The sequence below is a fragment of the Cheilinus undulatus genome, linkage group 6, assembly GCF_018320785.1.
Source record: "Cheilinus undulatus linkage group 6, ASM1832078v1, whole genome shotgun sequence".
Classification (NCBI taxonomy): Eukaryota; Metazoa; Chordata; class Actinopteri; order Labriformes; family Labridae; genus Cheilinus; species Cheilinus undulatus.
The window spans coordinates 29155967-29172452 of NC_054870.1; the positions used below are offsets into that span (position 1 = coordinate 29155967).

Consider the following 16486-nt stretch of genomic DNA (forward strand, 5'->3'; position numbering starts at 1 on the left):
TACTTCAAATGGTTAATTTGTTAAAAATTCAAGATTGATCTCATACAAAGTGAAACATTTCAGACTTTTTTGTTTTAATCGTGATGATTACGGCTTACAGCTCATTTTAATCTGACATCTACTTTCTCAAAATACTAAAATATTGTGGAAAAATCTAATATGTATAGATTTCCTGAGCCTTCATTCTGTCACTCTGGCTCAGTGCACACAACCACAATCATAGGAAAGACTGCTGACTTGACAAATGTCCAGAGGACACAAGGAGGGTAAGCCACAGAGGGTCACTGCTGAAAGGGCTGCTGTTCTCAGAGGCTGTGTCAAAGCATTTTCAAGGAAAGTTGACCGGAAGGGAAAAGTGTGGTGAAAAAAGTAAAAAGCTACAGGGATGAACCCAGCCTTCAGAGGGTTGACTAACAAAGCAGATTTAAGAACTCATAGCTTTATAAGGAGGGGACTGAGGCCTAAGTCACAGGTCTCAGTCCCCTCCGGAGGCAGCATGGTGTAGCTGTCTTTCATCAACAGCACCACCTCTTTGTCTGTTAGACGATCTAAAGTTAGTTTAAGATGTCATTCCAGATTTGCTTGAAAGTAGGCTTGGGCATCATTTGTTTTTTTTATGATACCAGTACTAAATTGGCTCTTTTAATATGGTGATGGTGCCTGAACTGATACTTTTGAGAGAAAAAAGTATGTGTCAAGGTATCATAAATGATTTGCAGAGATATCTATAAAATGCCATTCAAACATGGGATAAGAAAAGAAAACCACTGTGACTTAAAACATAAATCACACAAATTCCATAATGTGTTTCTTGCCCTTCATTTACAATGACAGGGCATCGGAATTAAGTATCAATATCTGTGTTGTAATTTGGTCCGGTAGGTATCAGAGGTGTTGGTGCCAGTACCATGTTGGTACCGGATATCAATACTCAAAAGCCAACTAGGTTAACTGAATGGCTGACATCATTCACAGTATAGCAAAGTATAATACAGTAGTGGCATATTAGGGTTGGCACGAGACCTTGCGAGACTTGCGAGGAGGGAGGCAAAGTAATAACATAGAAAATATCATTATAATTTTTAAAAATAATTTATTATATTTTTTGTGTTTATTCTGTGGAATGTTCAAGTTATTTAATAAAACAGAACTCAAAAAAAGTTTTGTTTTAGTTTTTAGAATAAAGACATTTAAACTCTAACATTATTTTGACAGCTTTGGAATATCCATGTCAATTTTTGAATAAGGGACCCTGCTCCCTGGGAAACAGCCGATTTATCGATTAATCCAGAAAATAACCATCCGATTCATCAATGATTGAAATCATCATTTATTGCAGCCCTAAGACAGAGTTTCTCTGCTTTGCTCCACAAACCAGAGATAAAGTTGCTAATAAACCTGCAGTTTGGTGTCTGACAAACACACTCACTGCTCAGTGAATGAGATGTGTGTATGATGTGTCAAAGCCCACGTGAAAAAACACAGACATACAAAAATGGTTTAAAGACAAAAATATTAGGGGTGTAAATTATTAGTTTCATCCTGATACGATACGATATCAATATTGATATTTTTGGAGAGTCTCATCACACCTCTAAGGGATGTATGAAACAGTTATACAGTATCATACTGTTCTACATATTAAAGTACAGAATTACAGTAACAAATAGTTTATAACAGTGAATGCTTACCAGAGACACTTGCAGCAGCCACACCAGCAGAGGCAGCAGGTGTTGGGTCGGGGCTGTCCAGGGGCCTGGGGAGGGGCCTCGATGTGTGCCGCCTGCCTTTTTCTCATCTCCACTCCACTCACACTGCGGGGCTTCACAGAGGATACACACAAAATAAACACAATAAATACCCTTCAAACAGGACAATATTGTAACTAAAAGTGCAGTGCCAAAGTCTAAAAACATGTTTGGGATATCTTTTTAGAGCAGAGAAAAATAAATGTTGTTTAGTGTGTGAGTGCATGTGTGTATGAGAGAGGGAGAGAGAGAGATGAAGCAAGAGAGAGAGAGCACTCAAGCAGGATAGAGGATTCCCTTCCTTGTACGGTACGAAGGTTTCTGGCACAAAGCCAGTCCTCTCAATTGGCTCAGCCAGACTCTACAAGCACACACAAACATTTCACTGGGTGCAGACAGCAGAAATAGACAGGCAGGGTCTACACATCACACACACCACTGACACACATCTGTGTAAATTATAAACAAATTCATGCCACAAAGACACTTGTATTAACCCTTCCAGCGCCTCCTTTTTCATTTTCTGTCCAGGCAAAGGAGACAACAGGAGGAGGAAAGGATTTAAACAGTCACAGATACACACCTGTCATACACCGAGGCTGTGAGCATACAGCAGCTGTCTCTGCATTTTGATTTGTTATAGAGGAGACCGGCACATCTTTCCATTGCAGACACAGTGTTGTGGTTTCTGCTAACACTGTGACATGTCTCTTTGAAATGTGCAGTGTGTGCTTTTTACTTCAGTTAATAGTTAACATAATTTAGACCTTAACTTAAGATTAGTGCTAGGCAATTAGTTGAGTTTCAGAAAAAGTAGTTTTGTTTATTCATTTTTATTGAAAATGATTATTTAATGTGTTCCAAGTATTTAGGTCATGTGTGTTAATAAATGCATGTTGTGCAGATGCTATGAAATATTGGTAACTGTGTTTTATGATAAAGATCTCAAAATAACAGTCAAAATAGTCTTGATTAAGATTTTATAACAGTGTTTTTTCCAGCAGCCCTACCTCAGATACAGTAGTACTTTAGACCAAATGGTATAAGGAACACTGTGGGACATCTCTTTACTTTGCAGGGCTTCTTGAGGGAGCATGGGAGTTTGCTCATCCAGCCTACATGTGTTTTGTGGACCTGGAGAAGGCTTTTGATTGTAACCCTTGGGGGAATCATGTAGGGGTGCTGCGGGAATATGAGATCCCAGGAGTGCCGTCAGATCCCTGTCTAACCAAAGTGAGAGCACATCCTAGGCACAAAGTCTGACACACTCCTGGTACGTGTTGGCCTCCGCCAGGGCTGCCCCTTAGCTCTAATTCTGTTTATGATTTACATGGACAGGATCTAGAGGTGCACCCGGGTGGAGGAGGATTTTTAGTTTTCATCTCTGCACTGGGGTAGATTAGCCAAGTTCAAAGTGGTCAGGATGAGGGTCAGTACCTCTAAGTCTAAAGTGGAGTGGATTGCTCCCTCTGGGTGGGGAGTGAATCTTGGCCCCAGGTGAAGGGGTTCAGCTATTTCAGGGTCTTGTTCATGAGTGAGGGTAGAATGGACCATTACAATGACAGACAGATTGGGGCAGCATCTGCAGTATTGCAGGTGTTGGATTGTACCGTTGTGGTGTATAGGGAGCTTAGCCATAAGGCAAAGTCATTTGATCTATGTTCCAACTCTCACCTATGGTAAAGAGCTTTGAGTAATGACAGAAAGAATAAGATCAGAGGTTCAAGCAATGAGAGGAAATGAGATTCCTCAGGAGGGTGGCTGGGGGGAGGAGCTTGGACACCCAGAGGAAGCTTGAAGTAGAGCTGCTGCTCCTTCAGGAGCCACTGGAGGTGGTTCGGGCATCTGTAGGGCCCTGTGATTTCTGTGTTAACAGAATCGCAGATGGAACTGGCCATTAAAAATTGAATCTATTATCAAATTATAATGGAAATTGATTTAATTTGACTGAAATGCAATTTTCGTGAGAAAGAGGAATGTATATCTGGGGAGAATACTCCAGGGGACAACCAATATGTGGCACAACCTGCGCATCACTTCACAAACACTCACCCACCCCTCCTTTACATTACAAGTAGAGCCTGACCGATTGATCAGTGGGCCAATTAATAGGGCCAATTATAGCGTATCACAGACTAATCAACATCGGCCAATATGTAGCTGATATATTAACTTTTCTGCTGCGCGGGGATTCTGTTGCTCTGCTTCTGTTGCTCTGCTCCTGTGGGTCTCTGCTGAACTCAGACCGAGTGCCTGGCCCTCCCCCTCACACACAAGCGCTCTCCCCCACTCACTCACTCAGCTGCACCAGAGAAGAGGGCTAAGACCAGAGAAGCAGTGAGAGAAACTGCATTTTTTTTACTCCATAGTAAGCTGTGACTTCATAAAACAATATAACACTACACTTTAGTGCCCCATGACATTAACATCCTCACAGAAACACCTTGTTAGGGCAAGTCAAGAAGAGCATGCTAGTTATTTCACGTAAGTTTTAGAGAGCATATTACAGCGTTTTAATGTCATCTAAGTTGCATCTTTGTGAAATAAACAAAGATACAGTTGCAAGAAAAAGTATGTGAACCCTTTGGGATTTCTTGGATTTCTGCAAAAATTGATCAAGTGGAGAGTGTTTGTGCCCGAATCCACCAGCGCATGCATTTTCTCCATTGACTCAGAGTGTTTGGTGTGTGTAAGAATATTATGTTGATTTTCTACAGAGCAACTATTGAGTCTGTGTTGAGGTACAGTATTACCAGCTGGTTCGGCAACTTAACTGTTAAATTAAAAACTCAAATGTTATTTCTGACAAAAACGGCAGGCAAAATCATTGGTATGGCAGTACTTATAACTCCCCAAGACTTGTTTGAACAAACAACCCTCACACTTGCAGACAATATTATATCTGATACGTCTCATGGACTGCATTCTGAATGTTTTACTTAACTCAGGAAGGAGGTACAGAGTTCCTCTATGTAAACATAACATATACAAACACTCGTTCATCCCACCATCAGTGAAGCTCATAAATGAGCAGATTGCTCAGAAAGGAGAGACAAGAGAGTCTGAGGTCATGTGATGCTAAATTTGCGCTGAGATGCTAGTATGCACTTTTTATCTGATCCATGTATTTTTATTTTTTGTATTTATTATGTATTTGGTTGTTCTTTGACCAATTCTGGATGCATGAGTTAAATGTGCCAAATGAGCTGAATGTGTTGTCTGTACAGCAGGCCCCTCTGCCCAAGACAAATTTCTCCAAAGGGAGACCAATAAAGATACTCTGACTTTGACTTTGACTTTTGAAGACAGAGAATTTGCTCTCTGCAGTAACTTCTGCTTAAAGTTTCATTCATAAAATAAAAGATATGTCTTGATACTGATATTGTAGGTTATGTTATTTGGTTAATAAGCAAATATGTGTCTGCGTTCAATGTACAGGTCCGATATCAGACCGACAGACAGCGAGAATGGAGAGGGAAATGGAGAGAGAGTATAGGAAAGTTTAGGTAACAGCTTTACTTTAACTATTTAACTTTGATTTTATCTTCTTATTAAGTTACCAACACTGTGTTGGAGAGAATGGAAGGATTTCTTTATTTGTTATAAAGAGGACTCTGTGTTATTATACATATGGAAGTCCTCAAACTCTCACGATTTTTGTCTCATAATGTTGGAAAATATTTTACTATTACCCCTGAGTATCATTAGTTTATATCAAGGTTGTTCAAACAACCATTATTTCTATTTAATCAGTGGACATTTTATTCACTTACATAAACAGCATGTGCTCTCTGAAAGTGAAATTAGTGTCAAGGTAAAAAACAGAATTCCAAATAATTAAAAAAGAAAAACAGAATTTGGCAAAAACTAGAATTTCACTGTGCCCTAGGATGGCTCCTGGTTGCCTCTCTGTGGAGGTCTACCAGTTGTGTCCAACTGGGAGGAGACCCAGTAGTAGACCCTAGACTCGCTGGAGGGATTATATATCTCCTCTGCTATGTGAACACCTCAGAAATCCCCAGGATTAATTTTTCAAGAGCTGGAAAATGTTGCTAGGGAGAGTATTGCGACCCAGACCCAGTTAAGTGAAAGAAAGCAGATGAATAGACAGAAACTACTCCAGCTCTTTTCCTTCACTTTCACTGTCCTGCAATTGTATATGTTGCAGAGGCATGTGCATACGCTGAGTTGTCACCTCAGTTAAGGTCACCCCACAAACTGTCTATTTGGCTGCCAATCTCTGCACGTTTCTTTGAAATGCAACAAAAAGGTCTGTTATTTTGCTTCCACTTTCACACTTGAAACAGAACTACAGTGTTCTTCAAGCCTTAAATTTTAATCTTGATTTATAATCACTTAAAAAAAACTCTGCTGCTATCTAAATTCAGAAACTTGGGTATGGAAGCAGCAATGTTTGCCTAAAGTTTCCCATAACAGATTACTTTGAAAAGCTATGTTTATGGGATTGCAACACATCATTTTACATCTTTTCCAACAATATAAAAATTTCCCTTATGTCACGATGGGCCAATATGTGCCAGTCATGACATGGTGCTTTCTCGTGGTCTTTGGAGTTACTTTGAGGGTAAATTTGCCCGATGCTACAGGTATAGTGTGTGAAGATCCACTGTGATTGTATACAGTAGCCACAATAGCTCTAACACTTTTGCCTACTCTTGAAAGACAAAAACACCCTCTATAAAACCACTGAAATGCCTAAATACCAACAGCCCATATAAGATCGTAGGAAAAACATAGTAACACATAGTTTTGCTACTTATCAGCTTTACAGATCACAAAAACCCTCATCCTACTGCTAAGTTAGCTTAAATTATATCAACTTTCTGACAGGTTGTTCAACTAAAAATAATTTTCCAGTAAGCGTCAAGAAAACTGGTAGAAGACGATGATGTAATGGTAGGATAAAATTCTTCTCCTGCGACCAGATGAAGGTAAAGACAGACTAAGCGGCATTATTTGGGAAACTGGAGCTTGGGAATAAAGAGTCAAAACTTATTACTTATTACCTGAAACGTAGTTATTAAAAGGAGTCTTACCTGTGACGTCATGTTAAAATTAAACTCCTTTAAATGATTTACAACTTTGAATAAAAAAGAAAAATGCTCTCCAGTACCATTCTGCACATTCACACACATCCTTTTCACGACAGTGAAGATTCATATCAGGTGAGGATAAGACAATCTGCCTGCCTATTATGTAAATGCTGCCCTCCGGACAGTGAAGGAGCCATCAGTTATTTAGCCACCGGCAGTGTCTGTAGAAAAAACAGGCCGGTAGATGCAAACGACAGCAAATACAGGTTCGTGCTGAAGTTGGAAAAGCAGAATGCATCGACGGGAGATGCAAATATGGAGCTGAAATGCAAATAAAATGATGCAAGTGCAAAAAAGTGACGAATGAGAAAGATGATCATGGTGAAAATATTTAGAGGAGTGTGAAGTTATGCATAAGGGGGTAAAAAGGCAAAGTCTTCTAGGGCCAGTTCTAATATAGGGGCCCATGGAGATCAGACATAATTTTTAACTTACATTCTCCCTGTTTAACAGAACAGAACAGAAAAAATGCACTTTTTATTTACTGTGGTTTCAGTAAAAATGTAACTTCTGTGACAGATTATTTTGGAGGACAAGGTTTGCCTTCTTGCTATTTCAGGCACTTAATTAATCCTGAGGTGGGTCTTACCCAGCACATGGCTGGGTTTAGGTATCACAGAGGTGCAAATATGACAACACCGAAGCTTTTAAAAAATAACTCACAAGGTTCTAGTTTTTTAACTTTTAGCCAGAATTAGAATGAAATCAAACTGCTTCTTTCTTTTTCTGCTTCTTTCTTTTTTATAGTAAGGTGGTAACTGAGTAGATAAGAACAGAGATGGATACAAAATTAGCACAAAAAGTAAGGAAATTTGTGTTTGGTTAATTATTTCTTTGTTGTAACAATGCTTCTTTACAATAAATCTTATTCCACTGGAAAGCCTGATTATCCCTTTGTAATGGTGCCACATTTGTTAGGAACATGCATTTGTGGGATGAGCAGTAGCAGTAGTTTGGTGGATTGGAAGATTGCAATCTAAAGAACCAAGGCAGGTTGATATATCTTATCATTTGAAAACAGGAGCCTTGTTAGCACTGTAGCAGGGCCCATACTTACAGGTTCTGACAATCAGGTGCCTGACTTGCACCTGATTGTCAGAACCTGGGGGTACCACAAGCTCAAAACAAGGGTTAATAGTGGCAGCAAAATAAGCTGTTTGGCACTGGCAGAGAGGATTTGGGAAATTTTCATGAGCGCAACCCACACACTCAGCTCTGCTACTCATCCCACAATTGCATGTTTCTTAAATGTATGTTTCTTTCTATTTTCTTCAAGTGTATATTCCTGTATACAGCAGTAAATAGCTGGTTTATTCAATAAATTCCTTCTGAATTGCACTTATTAACAATTCTACACATTTTCACCCTCTCTTAGCCATAAAGCATCATCTTTACATCAGTGAGGCATCAGTGGGCATCAAAATCTTAAAAACAGTCACTCTTTGTTGCGGAGGTGATAGGGGACAGCCGTTATCTTACACAGAATCTGATAAGATAGTCTATATTAGGAGTGTAAACGCTCTGGGTTGGAATAAGCAAGCTAAAGGAATGTTTTACACAGAAACTTTGAAGCTCAAAACCAGACTGAACTCACACAAAATGTCACTCATCTTTTCATTTAAACATTTTTTAAACAAACTTGAAGATACATGAATCACACAATCACAACAGCCAAACTTACCATGAATTAGCGAGTTCCTAAAAACAGGTCAGACAGGGCAGTCATGGCATGAGGTAAGAAGTTGCTGGATGATAGCAGGCTGGTTGATGGAGTGACTGACTGGTGGACTGTCCTGGTGTCTGTTTGGTGAATGGACAGGCCGTTTGGCTCACTGGAGACACAGGGAGCTTCTTTTCACCACGGGGAGCAGAGGTTACTGGTCTGACCATCCCTGACTGACTGGCACATAGAGGGATACCTGACAGCTGAGGCGAAAATATGATTTCCTCCTGCTCTTCCTTCCTTGTTTTACTCTCTCTCTCTTTTTGTTTCTCTCGCCGGCACCTCCTAGGCCTCCTCAGATTTTGGTGAAAGGGTCATTTATGGACTTGAGAGCACATGGAGCAGTGAAGGTACAGCATCTGAAAAATAAGAAAAAGACAAGGCTCACAGTCAGAATTGTGACATAGCATGTTTCTGTTTCTCAGAAAGAGGCAAAAAGCAGAGGAGGTGGCACTGTCAAACATGCAAATATAAGAGTTTTACTTGCACTTTTTGGAAGGTTAGAAAAAGAATAAGTTATCCAATAAAGGAGCACCTAGGGCTTAAACTTCTGTTGGTTTTTACAAATATCAGATCAAAGGTGCACAGAGAAAAATGCTGGTTTCCACACACATTATCCGTTCTGTATTACTGCAAACTTATGTGCCAGTATCAGCAGATACATCCCATTATAGACAGACTTTTTTGGTAATAATAATAACAATATTTAAAATAATTAACACACACACACACACAAAAAAATAGTGCTTCAAATTAGAAATGGGGCTTATAATTACCAGTCCTCTCTGTTCATACAGTTGACATTCAGTTTATTGTTGGTAAGATGATGATCACTGGTTGGTGTCAAATTATTCATTCTTGTTTAAATGACAGATTTTGTTTTTTCCACTTTGAAAATTAAAAGTAATAAAAATAGAAACCACTGATTTATACAGTCCCCTCCAAAAGTACTGGAACGATGGGCCCAGTTCCTTTTATTTTTGCCGTAGACTGAAAACATTCGGGTTTGAAATCAAACGATGAATATGAGACAAGAGATCAACATTTCAGATTTTATTTCCAGGTGTTTACATCTGGATCTGATACATGACTTAGAAGATAGAACTCTTTCTTTGAACCCACCAATTTTTCATGTGAGCAAAAGTATTGTAACATGTGACTGACAGGTATGTTTTGTTGCCCAGGTGCGTCCAATGACTTTGATTATTAACACAAAAAAACAGTGCTGAATTCCACGGTCAGTTTCAGATTTGGGTTTTGCCTGGGCAGACTGCATTTGCAGTTAGAGGTGTAACCAACCAACCAGCTGTCTATGGGTGAAAAACAAGCAATTGTGAGGCTGAGAGAAGATGGAAAATTAATCAGAGTCATTGCACAAACATCGGCCATTGCCAGTACAACTATTAGGAATGTCCTGAAGAGGAAAGAAAGCACTGGTGCACTCAGTAACAGAAATCGAACAAGTAGACCAAGGAAAATATCAGCAGCTGATGACAGAAACATTTTGAGAGCTGTAAAGAAAGACCCTAAAACAACTGTTAGTGACATCAGCAACAACATCCAGAGGGCAGGAGCAAAGGTATCGCTGTCTACTGTTCAAAGAAGACTTCAGGAACAAAAGTACAGAGGCTACACCAGAAGATGCAGACCACTAATTAGCAAAAAGAACAGGAAGGCCTGTCAAGTCAAAAGTAAACTAATGGTGCTGTCGTAAAGCTCGAACACTTTCTTGACATCACAACACTAAATCTAACCAATACCATTTGAAGGCGAGTGAGCTTGAATCCACAGAGCCTCTTCCTGATGCTGCATATGTTCATACAGAAGTTACTGTTCCAACAACGTGCTTACTCATAACAGCAGCTTAGAAGTGTCTGCATGTTGTCCTCAGCACTGCAGACTCTTTATCTGATGCACTATCACTGCACTGAAGTAAGGTTGTGACTCAAACCAGCAAGACACTTTAACAACCAACTGAGCCCAACATGGCCATGCAATTCAAATTTTTATAACATTTTCATCGTGTTTTTCTGGTTATCTCTGAATAAAAAGCTGGCTTTCCTGTTGTAATGGATACATTTATCTCATTATAGAATAACACATTTTGCTTTCTCATGATGATGAGATCACATACAGTGCTTAACAAATTCATTAGACCACCTGTCATACTTGTCTCAGAGACCATCCAGCATCATGAAATGCTTTAATGCGGACTCTTTGATTTTCAGTGAGCTCTCCACGTTTTACCATTTTGAACAGGAATGGGGAATTTCAAACTGAATTCACCTTTTTATACCCAAATTTGAGCTGGCTCACTGGGCCTTTCTGAGAAGTCAGAAATTAATCAAGCTTAACATTCAACCACTTAAACTAATTTTTCTGTTCAGGAATGCAAGTAAATAACTACAATTTGACATATTAATAAAGAAATAATAATGTGCTTTATTATTTATTCAGTGTTTTTGTAAATCAGTACATTTGAAAATTCATGGATAACAATAATAATTATATTTTAGCATTAAAAATATCATTTGGGTTGGCGCGCCGGTAGTCGAGTGGTTAAGGCGCACGCCATATACGCAGGCGACCCAGGTTCGAGTCCGGCCCGTGGCACTATTTCCTGGATGTCTCTCCCCGCTCTCCTCCCTGTTTCTGACTCTATCCACTGTCCTATCTAATAAAGGCAAAAAAGGCCAAAAATAAATCTTAAAAAAATATATATATATATATATCATTTGAGTTAAAGAGCTTCTACATATTGGCGTATTAACCATTAGAGAAAGATAAAAAATGATTTTGGTAATTACCAATGCTGTTAATTTAGGGTAGCTGTGGCATAAACCTTTCTTTGGGTGGTGGTCTAATAAATGTGTTAAGCACTGTATGTATGTATGTATGTGTGTGTATATATATATATATATATATATATATATATATATATATATATATATGAAGAGCCTCTGGTGCATGTGCACATTTTGTACAAAGGCTTCATTACTGGGTCCATAAATCAACTGGTAAACTGACATACTAATGATTTTTTAAAAACTATTTTTAGTCAACTAATTGTTCAAGTAAGCAAGTAGTTTTTACACTGATAATAGTTTCACAATCTTTTTTACAATGGTTAGACAGATTTGAGAAAGGCCATATGGTGTCATTGTTACTTTTCTTATTTCTAGTGTACAAATATTGTTTTAAAACATTAGTTTGGCTGTAGTTTCTGTAAAAAAAAAAAACAGTGCTATCTTTTACCTTTCAATTCATATATTGTCTCTTTTAAAGCCCTTAGAGTTTAACAGCCAATCATAGCCCCTCAGGCTGAGGAGCATGCATATACTGCATTGTGTCAAACCAAGTGTCCTCCTGGCTGAAAATAAGTACTGAGAAAGTTCTCTTGAATAAAATATACCCCAGAATAGGTTCTTTGCAGATTATGTCACGCAGCAGCAGAGAACTCCAGATGGGGGGCAAGAAGGGATTTCTACATCACAAAGCCATGTTTTGAGCTGTTAATGACTATGCCAAGTGTTAAAAGTGTGAGAAAAAAATCTTAATTATTAAGCTACTTTTGTGTCCTTAAGTAGTGAAATATTCTGGAAAAAAGGTTTTTAAAAAGTTACAAAATAAAAAAATAATTCCACAGAAAAATGGTAGCAGGCAGGAATAGGGGACACATTTTTATTTCCAAACATGACAGTGACAGTACCAAGCCACAGAGAGTAACAACCAGAGTAACTGTTAGCCTGTTATTACAGTCTGGTAGACACAGACACATGACCAGACCTTGGAAATACTGCACAAAGACTTTCTCTTATTTATCTTTGTGTAAGCAGTTTGAACAAACAAAATTAAAGCTATGTGCTTTCCCTGACACACAGGCAGTCAGTTACACAATATATGCCTTCATTCAACAACAGCGCTTAGCTTTACATTAGCACAGTTAGCCTGTTAGCACATTAGCCGCTACCATAATTTAGCAGCCTACAACAGTCAAATACCATCCTCCACTGACAACAACAAATTGTCCAGACATATAACTCGCTGGTGCTCCGTTAACTAGACACACCATTAAAACTCCGCATTTTAAAGGAAAAACGAGTCTTACATTGGTCGTCTAATATTAGCCCTCATGGTGATATACAGGAACTGTAACCTCTGCTAAAGCAATAAATCCAACCATCGTGGTTTATTGGGAGTAGTCCTGAAAAGACAAAAGCTACACAGAGGATAGTTTGGGTCAAAGCCCAGACCTCAATCTAATAGAAAATCTGTGGCTGGACTTGAAAAGGACTGTTCAAGCCTGGTCCCCATGTAGTCTGACAGAGCTTGAGCAGTTTTGCCAAGAAGAATGGAGTAAAACTGCAGTGTCCGGATGTGCAAGCTGGATTGAGATTGCAGCCAAAGGTACATCTACTAAATACTGACCAGAAGGGGGGTGAATATTTATGCAGTCACTTATTGTTCAGCACATATTCTTATTTGATAGTCATCACTTAGAAGAAATCTGTTTCCACTTTGAAATCAACATTTTTTGCAAAATTTTTGTTAAAAAAAGCCAAATTTTATTGACCATGATTGATTTATTAAAATCAATAAAAGAGCTGCAATTCCAATGAGCTGAATATTTTTTAAAGTCGCTGTATACTTTCATAACCTTTGCTGTTGTGCATAAGTAGTATATTGCTAACAAAAGGACTGTACACAAAAAGACACAAGCAAACAAACAAAACCCTTACATGCATCTATCGTACAAGATTACCACTGTTTAACATATTCACCAGTAAGGTTTTGGTTTCAATAATCAAGCTTCAAATCAAATTGTATAGTATTTTCCTTTAGTAGAAATCATCATTCTGACATTTTGACACAGAGGATAGTCCGGTCCAGTCCTCTCTCATCAATGGCTTATCCTTCGTTGGTGCTGCTAATTAGCCAGGACGCCCCGAGCATTAACAACCAGCTATGAGGAAGATGAGATGGAGCCCTTGCTATCAACTCCAAACGGTCCATGCCATTCTGCACGATGTGATTCTGTGTTTAATATAGTCCCACTTTATCTGAGAATTGATCACAGGTAGATTTACCCACTCATCAAAGTCCACTAAAACTCTGCTTGGCGTAGGCCTTTCCCTCCTGACTGCTGCATCGGTGTTTAAGCCGCTCAGCTGTCTACCGTTCATTGTTTTAGCCTCTTTATTACTTGCAGTGATGACTAACTCAAAATCCTTCCATACCGCTGATGATATTAAACCTTTGGTTAAACAGTAAAAAAACTCATTGAGATTAAAATTCTGTTTTACATTGGTGTTCTGGTACAGATTTCTCTGCATAGCTTCCAGTAGCGCTGAAGTCTCTCAGAGATAGGCTCAGTTTGACATCAACTGTGTCATCTTGAATATATATATGCACCTTAATTAGCCATGAGTTTGCTGACTAAGTCGATAAAACAATCCCTGCACTGCAGGGAAAGTAGGTATAGTAAGATTACTTTGAGTTAGATTTAAGGATTCTTGCAACATATCTTTTAGGTAACACAAAATATGATATGCAAGTATTCAGTATTTACTTATCTGGTCAATGGCATATTTTCTGCCAGGCATTTTGACCAGTAATATTTTCATCTGCCGGACATCCGCACTTGAGCTGGCCAAAGACCGGCAAATGCTGGGAAACTCTGCTCCACTCCCTTTCGTTGTCATGGGAATTACGTCTCTCTTCAGAGATCCAGATAATTTGGCTCAGCTCAGTAGAGCTGGTTGTTTGGCTCCCAAACAGCTCTTCATTTGGTACCAGTTTGGCTTTTTAAATGTGGATAAAATTAGGGCTGGGCGATATATCAAGTATACTCGATGCACGTGGTATTAGATAAAATACGCCGCAAAATGACTCCGAGATAACGGCAGCAGTAACACAACACGTTGTTAAAGACATGAGCCCAGTGTTGTTGAAAAGCCAGGATTTAAAAATCTCATAAAGACACTTAACCCAGAATACGTGATTTGCTTGGGCGTGATCATTTTGCTGACCTCTCCTTGCAAGAGACGTACATGTCAGAGAGAAGACGGCCCAGCAACAGACAAATGTGATCCACAACTACAGAGCCTTATCTCATCCTCAACAGTTCAAAAGACTGACAAAGTGGTTTTAAAATGTCCCTGCCTCCAGACAAGCTTTTTTTCCCCATGATCACAGTTTCTTGAATAAAGTCAAAAGATGCTCTCGTGTTATGAACTTCTCAGAAACTGGTCCAGCGTTCATCAGCACAGATAATGGACTAATATAATCACAGCTGTGAGCCTGAATGATGGACTAGACTGCAGGCCATTGGCTGCACGCAGGATTTGTGAGTTTTGTGTAGGTTTGCTTCACCCTTAATGAGGAAAATAATCATTTTATAATCAGCAATAGTAAACATAACACAGAAAACATTTCAGGACTTTCCATACACTGTAAAAGACCGAGTATTTCATGATTTATGTATTTTTAATTTATTAGTAAAAGATTGAATGAAGTCCTTTTCAAAATAAAACTGCTAAATTTGACTTAATATTGATTTTTACCCTTTCTGCATACAATTTTATTAAAAAACCCCGATAGAACAGTCTATTTTAATCACCAAACTAGTGTCCTTTGGGGCTGAATTAAACATTACACAGCTGCTCAGAGGACATTTCAAAATATCGCGATACATATCGTGTAGTATATCGGGATATCAATTTTAGGCCATATCGCCCAGCTCTAGATGAAATAATGAATAGTTAGCTACAGTGGCTCACATTTCATAGAACAGGTTGGTTTGTGAATGGCTCATTATTACTCTGTCTCTTACTCCACAAGGTTTATTCTCTCGATAGTACATCAGCGCCTCAATTAAAAGCATGTTTGTGAAAAAGAGATTTTTTTTTAAGTTACAGGGGCTCAGCTAACCTCTTAGCCCAAGACTAAACTTCTCTAGACTCTTGTCACCCTTCATCTTGACAGAAGACACTAGGTAATCTGCAGGACTGAGTGTTTATGATCGCCTCCATGCCAGGTAAATCAGTTAAACTGTAGTAAAAAATCCCTCTTTTGTAAAGTGTAGGTATCCTACTCAATGTATGTAAAATTTTTCTGATAATAATTGCAGCACACAAGTCCATTTCAGGCTGTAAAGTACTAACTGTCCTCTATTCCCAGTCATTCCTAATGGCTGCCACCCTCTTTCTGGCCCCCAACAGGCATTTAGGGTCATATGCTTTCTAATAACCTATTGTTTTATCTTTAAACTTTTCTTCAAATTAGGTAAAGCTACGAGGAAAAACAAGACCCCATAGCCAGTAAAAAGCCTTGCTTTAGGGTTGGCATTGCTGCCATGTTCTCACAAAAGGGGTCAGCATCCCCTGTGGCAATTACACTTTCTATTAGAGTCCTATCGATTTATCGGCGGGCCAATTAATCAGGCCAATTACAGCATTTCACAGATTGATCAACACTGGCCAATATGTAGCCGATAAACTTTTATCGCTGCGCTGGGATTTTGTCTCTCTCTTTTTGCTCCTGTCGCTCTGTGTGTATCCGTGCAGAACTCAGCCCGAGTGCCTGGCCCCTCCCCCCCAGACGCAGAGTGCAGCAGCAGCGCTCCCCCACTCACTGTTGCCAACTTAGCGACTTTGTTGCTATATTTAGCGAGTTTTCAGACCCCTCTAGCAACCCTTTTTCAAAAAGCGACTAGCAACGAATCTAGCAACTTTTTCTGGTGTTACTGGAGAGTTTAGGAGACTCTGACGTGAAAGCACATATCGTTGTTGCTCTTCTCACTGAGCAGCAGGGGCTGCCATTCTCGTCCCTAAGCACTCACAAGCAGACCAATCCCTGCTGCAGTCGGACTCACTCGGCTTGTTTTGCTGCTTGCGTGTGCC

The 16486-nt window shown here is 39.2% G+C and overlaps 1 protein-coding gene across 1 annotated transcript in view; it reads right to left on the reverse strand.

Annotated features, from left to right (window-relative positions):
* Positions 1–16486, reverse strand: part of rgs17 (regulator of G protein signaling 17) — a 34442-nt gene that overhangs the window by 16066 nt on the left and 1890 nt on the right. Inside the window, exons 2-3 of the mRNA XM_041789934.1 lie at positions 8544–8944; positions 1692–1822 (exon numbers count right to left, since the gene is read on the reverse strand). Coding sequence (XP_041645868.1) covers positions 1692–1822; positions 8544–8546 — 134 coding nt within the window. The 5' untranslated portion in view covers positions 8547–8944. The remainder of the gene's footprint in view (positions 1–1691; positions 1823–8543; positions 8945–16486) is intronic.